Source organism: Amblyomma maculatum, chromosome 7 (assembly GCF_055883805.1).
Source record: "Amblyomma maculatum isolate TAMU_Amacu chromosome 7, ASM5588380v1, whole genome shotgun sequence".
Taxonomy (NCBI): Eukaryota; Metazoa; Arthropoda; class Arachnida; order Ixodida; family Ixodidae; genus Amblyomma; species Amblyomma maculatum.
Genome location: NC_139350.1, coordinates 42,042,282 through 42,051,271, shown reverse-complemented (window position 1 = coordinate 42,051,271; position 8,990 = coordinate 42,042,282). Strand labels below are relative to the sequence as shown.

The 8,990-nt window shown below is 45.0% G+C and overlaps 1 protein-coding gene and 1 pseudogene across 1 annotated transcript; one reads left to right on the top strand and one right to left on the bottom strand.

Moving 5' to 3' along the window:
- Positions 1 to 1,433: 1,433 nt before the first annotated feature.
- LOC146183091 (uncharacterized) lies at positions 1,434 to 3,783 on the bottom strand (annotated as a pseudogene).
- Positions 3,784 to 5,926: 2,143 nt separating this feature from the next.
- Positions 5,927 to 8,497, top strand: LOC146183090 (uncharacterized). The gene is made up of 3 exons (XM_084608324.1): positions 5,927 to 6,347; positions 6,788 to 6,894; positions 8,423 to 8,497. Exons 1-3 carry the CDS (start codon positions 5,927 to 5,929, stop codon positions 8,495 to 8,497), a joined length of 603 nt encoding a protein of 200 aa, XP_084464450.1.
- Positions 8,498 to 8,990: the final 493 nt, after the last annotated feature.

Sequence of the window (8,990 nt, the reverse complement as noted above, 5' to 3'; positions counted from 1 at the left end):
AGCAAGCGCTCGCTCGCAGCAGCTCGGCGAGTACCTGGTGATCAGGCAGGTATGTTCCTGAAGTTATTCGTGCTCTAAGAGGTTTAATCTTACATCAGACATTTATGGAAGAAAGGCAGATAGTCCTCTCTTGTAAAGTCATAAACGTTCCGTGTGACGTATGGCTGGCGTGTGTTCACTGCATGTAGCTCCCATAGGCATGTGAAAAGTCTGATTGCGTTGGAAATATATACAAAATGGCTTTATTTGCAATAATAAGCAAATATTTCCGAGAAAATGCAAAGCAGCACTGGTGGAACTGACTGCCGCGAATTTTACACACTCATGCTCAGCTTAGCAAGTTTGGCTCTTTTTCGCTTTGCGCTATTTTCGCTGTTCAGTCCTTTGACGAGAAAGTGCAAGCGAGTGAGGACATAGAAAGAGACCACCTTCATGCTAATCTCTTCCTTGTGTACACTGCACCCAACAGCATTAGAATGAATGAATGTTTGATTCACAAGCGATATCACGTCGGAGATGCTGTTGGCGTGCAATTCTCCAGTGCTGAAGCATTCTGTAAATAAATTTTCCAATTCAGCGACGAAGCAGTACAAATCTTTCGAGGGGTATAAAAGTCCACCCCAGTTACAATGTTTTGTATACTCGGATGGGAGATGGTGCTCTGCTGCCTCATTTGGTTCCACGAGAAGAATACCTTTGCAAGATGCACAGTTAAGTTTCAAGACACATTTTCTGGCCACGTACCCTGCCATATAATAAATAAGTCTTGAGTCACTCTTTTCTACCACTATTGGCAAGTGTTGGTCATTTGCAGGTGGCACCTTAACGAGAGAAGTCTCAGCCTGGTCTAGTTTACCTTGAGCAAGAAGCTCATCGACTGTCTTTGGGGTTTTAGTTTGCTCCTTGTCACTTATGTTCAGGAGGGCACTTATCGCTTCTGGAGTGGCGTTGGCCCCGTCAACGCTTCGAGCAAGGTTTTAAAATGATAGGCAGTTCACTGTGATGAGGAACTGCTCTGGAGAAGGATGGGAATTGCATCCACTGGACTGCCTGAATATTCCAAACAAGTGCTCCACAGGGTCTGTGCTCAAACGCGAAGTCATTAGGTACTTAAAGCGAAGTGCCTCTGTCAAGTATTGCAGCAATGATAGCGTGCTAGCCAGGGTAACTCTAAGTCCAGTCGCTGTGGAATCGCTTAGAAAGGCTCGTTTTCCAGAGGTGCCAGCTTCCCACTTGTCAAGATAGTCCAGAATGTCCACAAGAATGGCAACTGTTGGAGATGCTGGCCTGAGTGCTTCGGCAGGAAACCTTGACGTCATGGCCGTTATCAGTTTTTTTATCTTCCTGAAAAGAAGACAAAAATAAACACAAATCAAACGCTGTATGCAAGGCTAATGCCGACTGGCATATCAGTAATTCATGGGTAGTATATCTCACGTGAAGAATTCTTGCGTAGCTTTGATGGAGCCGCATTTCCTTTCAATATCTTTCTTGTAAAATGCCATTTCTCTCAGGACGTTTGTCCCGAAAAGTTGGAAGGCGTACGAAACCCTCATTTTCTCAAAACAGTTGGGATCTGTATGCGCTTCAGTGAGTCCAGGCATGACTTTCAGTGTCCGCAAGCTGCAGTCGCGTCGGAATGCTTCTCGAACAGGCCACATTGAAACCTAGAGAAATGCAAAAACAAGATTGCAGTTTTCCTCAATTACAAAAAGCAATACGTAGTTTCAAATGTGCCAAATTACCTTTCCTTCAGGGGCGATAAAGTCAGCCCTCTGGAGTCCATTTCGTAAGCACTTCATCAGATGAGGGAAGTCCGAAACGAAATGCAACTTCCTCTCTCTGTCAACGGGATGATCCACTTTGCACATAACACTCTTTGCTGATGCACCAACCCCTTCAAGGCTCCACATTTTTCGGTTCCAGGCCGCCCCATCGCACGTTATGTAATCTACGAAAAGTCCGGCGTTCTCAACAATAATAACAGCTTCGATCAACATCTTACATAAAATATCGCCCTTTACATTTCCTTTCGTCGCGAAGACACCGACAATTTGGCTCCATTTTCCTACAAGGGGCACAAACATAATTACCATACCATGATCGCACGGTTGGTGTTTATCCTGTGGTTTCGTAAAAGTACCAAGGTCGACGAAGCCTTGAACTTCTCCTGACGAGGTCATGCTGAAGTGCTCAGACAGTTTGATCTCGTTGGCTAGTAGACTCCCATGCCTTTGAAAATTTGACATGCTCGATGTCTTTTTCTTTATAATATACATTGTCGTCGCACTAAAGCCAAACGATGACCGGTATGACCTCATATATTTTTTATAGTAGTCTTGCTTGGTAGCACAAGGATATCATGCTTTCGTATGTGTTTGTACAAACGGGGACTTTTGAGCTTCATCAGAATGCACTCTAGGATCCATTCCTGGTTGTAGCGCGTACCCCTCCTGCTTGATCTTTTTGTTGCTTGAAAACATTGCCGCACACTAGCCTGCTGTTTTCGTGGAAGGCAACTGATGCTTTTTTCAAGCACATCTTCTTCAATCACTACATTCTTGGCCCTCATTTCCTCCAGGCGTGCTGTTAGACCAAGAAGCTTGGTTGAAATGCGGCGATTTTTCTGGCTCAGAAGTCGAAATTTTGTGGTCTTTGTGGCAGCTGTGCACTTTTGTACCCTCCGCTTCAAATGGCTTTTTCGCGTCAATAGGGCCTTCCGCAGGTACTTGCATGGAATGCATGTTGAGCCTGTAGATAGATTCAAAAGAAAAATATATTTCTACGCGTTGCTTGGCAACACCGGCCGCTATCAATTGCTTTTTTTATGTTGATCCTTTTAATGGCATGCAGCTGCAATAGTGCGATATGCTGCACGTGCAATAAGATCATATCAATGAACTGTAAAGGCTACTTCAGCGAAGGTGAACCAGAATTTTCAATAACAGGCTTTTCTAGAGACAGCGATAACTGCTTGACATTGTGACACCTGTGTTTGTTTATATCAACAAACCGATAAGCCATATTGATTTTAAACCTCATTAACTAATTTTTTAACGTTTGCATCAGTAAAACAGTGTTGCTCATTAAGAATTTGGCTAGACCGGTAAAAAATGTGCATTGATGCAAGGGCTCACCTTTGTCATGTACAGTTCCGTTGCATTTGGTGCTCACAAAAAGGCCATCTGCATCCCATATCTGCTGCTTGAGTCTTTCTGTGAGCGGCACACCGACCAACTCTTCTGGTCTACCCACGCCTTTACAAATTTGCAAAGAATCTGGCTCTTGTAGCACTTGCTCCCTTTCGCTCAGTGAGCTTAAAACCTTTTCGGAAATCAGTGTCTTGCGAACAAACGTGCGGCAAAGCACTGTACTTGGGCTGTCTCCATAGTTCATGAACACAGATTTCTCTATGCTGATAGCGTGTGTTTCACAGTTGAGGGAGCCGTGGACGAAAGCAACACCGTCGTAGTTCCAAAACTTGTGCAGTGCCCAGAGCTCAGATGGTTTAGGGACTTCGCTTAGCTGAAACGCATAACTCTCGCGAGGCTCACATAACTCCGCTGCTTCGTCATTCTGGGACGTAGTAATCGGTAATATATCCCCTTGTGCGCATTGCGTCTTGGCCGACAGGTCGCTAGGAACTTGCAAAGACGTTCTTTTTCTTGCTGGCCTCTCGCGCGAGGGCTTTTTGGAGAGATACGCGGGAAGGTTGGGCAGAATTGTTGGTGCTGCATCTGGTGAGAGATGGCTTGCCACGTGGTATGCGCACCTCTTTGCCATTGATGATATGCACATAGTCTCTTAATATATACTTCTCTTCAAAATGCAGCTCACACACGGCATCCGTCATTTCCAGGGGCTTGTCCGCACGGTGCAAGTTGCGCTGCCACGTGCGGCGCCTTGCTTCGTCTTCAGGAACCCCGAATAATGATAACTTCGGAGCATCCTTCACTCCACTGTAGCCAGTCCTACATCCAGGAGCAAAACAATAGTTTCTCCGCCGAGGTTTGCTCATCTCGTAATATCATGGGCTGTACAGCACAGCAGAGATGAAATCAAGACGCATATAAATTAACGTATGGAAAAAGGCTTGCCCATGACGCTCTTGTTGAAACCAGCGTGCGTACCCTACGCATATGCGTGCACGTGCTAAGATTGCCGCACAAAGTGTTCCGTTTCTCGTACGGTCAGTGGATGGCCCCTACCTGTTCCCTGGAGAAAGTCGCGGGGTACACTGAATTGTCTTCTGACAATGAGATTTGGGGAATTACGCCTACGTTAAACAGCATAACAGAGGACGACACACTGAAAAAGCACGCCAAGCCAGAGCGCGCTCCCCATGTAAAAAGCCGGCGCCTATCGCAGCGAGCTCCGGAGTATAGTGCCTAGAATATACTGGCTAGTGTGCCGTCCGGCAGCGCTTCCCTATGGGCGAGGGTGGCGCAATTTGCAATGAAAGCCAGTTCATAGCGGCAGAGGGCGCTGCTTGTCGGGAGGGTACCACAGGAGCAGACGACGCGGTTTTTTCGTTTCAGAAGCCAGTCTGTTGGTGTTGTGCGTGCATATGGGTTTTCAACTCGGTTCAAGCTGAATCTGGTGCTCTTTTTTTCACGAAAGTGCAGCGTTTGTTTTTGTGAGTGGGGAACTGCATATGGAAGTCGTTCCGTGTGCTCTTGTAGCAATTTCGGTGTGACTGAATCCGTTGTGTGCGTGCGCTGTGTGGGCGCTGTGTGCGCCTTTGGGCGCTGTTTTTTTTTTTTTCATCATATCTACGAAGAACAAAATGAGTTCTTGATTGTAGTTTTGTCTGCACGGAAATATGTCGAAACCAAAGCGGCAGTTCAAAGAGAAGGCTTGCTTTGTGCCTTTCTGCAAAAGCGGTCTCCGGTCGAACAAGGAGAGAGTTTCAATGTTTACTGCACCATCTGATGCTACGCGGCTCGCAGAATGGGAACGCCGCATCAAAAGAAAAGACAGAAAGTTATCGTCAATGGCTGTGGTGTGCGAGAAACATTTTGAGAGCGACTATATTGAGCGCGTGTTCCGTGTCACCGTGAACGGCGTTACAAATGAGCTTCCCCGCGATAAACCACGTCTGAAGCCCGACGCCATACCTACTATATTCCCGGATTACCCTAAACATCTTGCGCGCAAATCGCCAGCAAAAAGGAAAAGTAGAAATCTGTGCGAGAAAGAGCCTCCAGCAAAGCGTTGCAGGCGTGGTGAGCCAGAAACCTCCGAGTTGAGTTCAGCCATTGGGAGTGCCGAACCAGTGATCCTTGAAGAGTCTCGGCCCGCCAATGGAGGTGAAAGGAATGAAAATTGCTCCAAACGTTGTAGTCCTGAAGTAGCAAGCGCTGCTGCTGCTGAACAACCCCCTCCAATTACCAGCGAGAGCATGCACCCATTCCTCAACATATCTATTCCAATAACTTGGATGAGAGTACCAACGTTTCCCGCGGAATCATTGGCTTACGCCTACTGTGAAGCCGAAGAAAATAATTTCGCCATCATTTTCACAGAAAAAAATGGTAGTGTTTGGAAGACCTTCACCTGATGGACAATCAGTGTTTACCTGAGGGGAAGAAAGAAGTCAGAACAAATTGTCATGACATGCGAAGAGGCCGAATCCTTGATCGAGGAAGTTTCATTGACAGCTCTTTGTGGTGGATGCGGCATAAAGCCTGCTTCTGGAAAGTACACTTCCTACAGGGGCATGATTTTTTCTGAGAAGTGTTTGCTATCAGTAAAATCCGATGGAGAGTCCTGTGCTTTCTGCAAGTACCTGAGAATTCTGGCTCAAAACCAAGCATGCAGACAAAAGAGAAGGGAAAGTGAAATTGCGAGGAAGTCTGATGAAAAGAAAGAATCAAAGAACATATCTCGAATTCTATCAAGGACTAAGAAAAAGTTGGCAGGCGCAATGATGCAAGTGGCTCACATGAAAGAACAAAATGAGGCTCTTTGTGAAAAAACATTTGACAGCAAAATTAAGTCCCTTCCCACAAAGCAACAGCTGGCTGTAAAAAATTGTTTCCTGGCTGCACGACGAAAATCGCATAAAGGCATGCGATACGATGACGAATGGATTCTAGAATGTATGTTGATGAGGATGCGAAGTCCGAAGTTATATGAGCACCTCCGAAGAGAAGCCATTATGGTCCTACCAGGGCGAACTTGCCTTCAAAAGTACCTGAAGCGTTTCAAAGGTGGTTTTGGCCTCAGCACTAAAGTCTTCAATGCCTTAAACGAAAAGACGAAGACCATGGATGTTTACAGTCGTCATTGTGGCCTCATCATTGACGAATTAAAGCTATCGGAGAACCTAAGCGTGAAGTCAGTTGGTGAGTTAAGTTTTTATTAGATTCTTGGAATGCTCTGTGCCATATACGGAAAATGAGGAGTTTTGCTAAGCATGTCTACACAGATTACAGGTATGCGCCCACAAACAGCCGGAAAGGAGGCTTTTATGTCTGCATTTCAGGGGCGGTCAGCGTGCGTGAGCGATACAAACGTCAGTTCACTGAACAAAAACTAGGCTGAATTTCTGCTAACAAAAGTAGGAAGGATTTGCCACTCCCCAACATAGATCTAGAGAAGTGATAAAAGAATACACTGGAATATTCCTGGAGCTCGTTCTGGCGCGAAAAAGGTGATAAAAGAAAGTGTGTATATATATATATATATATATATATATATATATATATATATATATATTCTGATCTGTGTTGAAATATGTTTGGACATTAAGCAGTGTTCCTTCTGGGTTTCTTTTTCAATTAAGGCGACATCGAAGGCTTTGTTGACCTCGGCGATCATACACCTGCTGACCAGAAGAATGTGCTGGCAGACCATGGCATGGTTTTGCTGTTTCAGCCATTTACTGGTAAGGTGTGTTTAATGCATTGAAATATTGTCACCAACCAAAATTAAGAGCCCATGTTTTCGCGTCCGAGTTGTTTTGTTTCTTCAGATGCGGCGCCAACAGGAAATGTTCTTCTTTTCCCCACTGATGTCATCTGCAACGTTTCCAGGTTATCGTATAGGCCTTTTTATCGGGCGAGGGAGATTCGAAAAGCCTCCTCTCTGGACTTTTGAAAAACCGGTTTACAACGACCCAGTAAAGAGGCGTCATCCTTCCTGCCCGCCGATGCAAAGGTCTATAGTGTACTACAATTTATAGTTTCAAGAAGGCTCCCCTCTGAATATATGTGAATGGCCTGTGTCACTTTGCAACAACGGCGAACCAAGACCGCTGGCTCCTCCAAGCAACTTCTTGACACACAAAAAAAAAAGAAACGTGTCTCAAAGTTTGTTTGTCCGCGCCATTCGGTTATATGACTTCGGGTGATTTGCAGCGAGTATATTTAACCGCCGGGCCACTGAACGCAAAGCGTGGGTGTGTGAAGTGAAAATCGCGAGTGGTTCCACAGGGCGATTATCATTCCCCGTGTCTCGAATGTGTCATATGACACAATTGAAGCTCCTGCGAGGATTCGATAGTCTACACCGCAACAACTACCTCCATTAAAGTCAATTTTGTGCTTCTATTGCTTAGCACCGTGCTTCGGTTGCGGTACGTTAGCCTAACAGGGTTGGGCTTTTTCATTATTTTCTTAAAATTCTTCATTTAATTCAGCAATTGGTACGACGCCGAGCCTTGGGTGTGTTTTCTTTAGGTTGGCGATTTTTCAGCCTAAGGTATACTTGATTCGCATTTTTACTTGATTTAAACTCTTGCTTTCTCAACCAAACTTCTATCGAATATGTTCACTTCCTAGAGACGAAGGTGGCCTCGAAACGCGTCAGCTCCTAATAAATTTTGGTTGTAGCCAGTACTTCAACCCTAACCAGACGGTCTTCCATCGAAGATGTGCTCTTTTCAATAACTTTTTCTTCGTTATATCGCAACCTTAAATATATAAACATACGCACATATCTGTGAGCGATAACTTCTGCCTTTCCGCAGGAAACTGGACTCAGATCCTAGGGGTTTTTGCCTCAAAGGGAAATGATAAAGCCCCGACCTTGGCGAAAATTATTTTGGAAGCCACTGTCCTTGCGGAAAAAGCTGGCCTCTTCGTGGATTCCATAACATGTGACGGCGCTAGCTGGAATAGAGGAATGTGGCGGCTTTTTGGAATACAGGGTAAGAGCAAGAATGCAATTTCACGCAAGATACAAAATTGCTCTTTTACAGTGTTTTGCTATTTTGAAGCTTTAGGTTTGCATTGTTTAAAATGTGGCGATGGAATAATACCAGATTTTATCATTTTGGATTTATTTGATTTTTTCCCAGGTTCTACAAGCCACGTCCGAAATAGCACCAAGAACCCAGTAGATCAAAAGAGAAAGCTATATTTTTTCTCAGTCTTTCCACATTTGATTAAGAATGTCAGAAACGGGTTTGTTGCAAAAGGATACCTCACACCAGCTGGACATGTTCACTGCGGCATCATACAAGCAGCTTTCGAAGTGGATCGGGAAAATGTGACCCTCAAGGTGATGCCAAGCATAACAAATGCACACATCAAGCCGAACAGCTTTGAAAAAATGAAAGTTGACATCACTTTTCAGCTGTTTGGTGACCAAGTCATCAAAGGACTTTTCATTTACAAAGAACAAATTCAGTCTTCATATGGGATAGTGCAGCCGACAGTAGATTTCGTGCAAGATATGAACCGTCTGATTCGTATAATGACTTCGCGAACAAGCGAGAATTGGCACTCAAGCCTAATAGTCCGAACGAACAATATATCAAAGGCTTCTTAGAGTATCTGCAGGAATGGGAGCAGCATGCGAAACCAGCTGGCGGTGGCTTCCTTACGGAAAACACATCGGCAGGATTAAGAGTGACGATCAAGAGCAAACTTGACTTGTTGTCGTTCCTGACGTTGGCTGTGGGGTTCAAATATCTGCTTACGTCCCGAGTAAGCCAGGATAAAATTGAAAACCTTTTTGGGATAATTAGGCAGTCGTCGGGATGC

What these genes read in the sequence shown, in the direction of transcription:
- LOC146183090 (XM_084608324.1), top strand. Translation starts at nt 5,927, where the DNA reads ATGATGCAAGTGGCTCACATGAAAGAACAAAATGAGGCTCTTTGTGAA. An exon ending in CCTAAGCGTGAAGTCAGTTG is followed by an intron (nt 6,348 to 6,787) that starts GTGAGTTAAGTT and finishes TTTTCAATTAAG; the next exon opens with GCGACATCGAAGGCTTTGTT. An exon ending in TTCAGCCATTTACTGGTAAG is followed by an intron (nt 6,895 to 8,422) that starts GTGTGTTTAATG and finishes TTGTTGCAAAAG; the next exon opens with GATACCTCACACCAGCTGGA.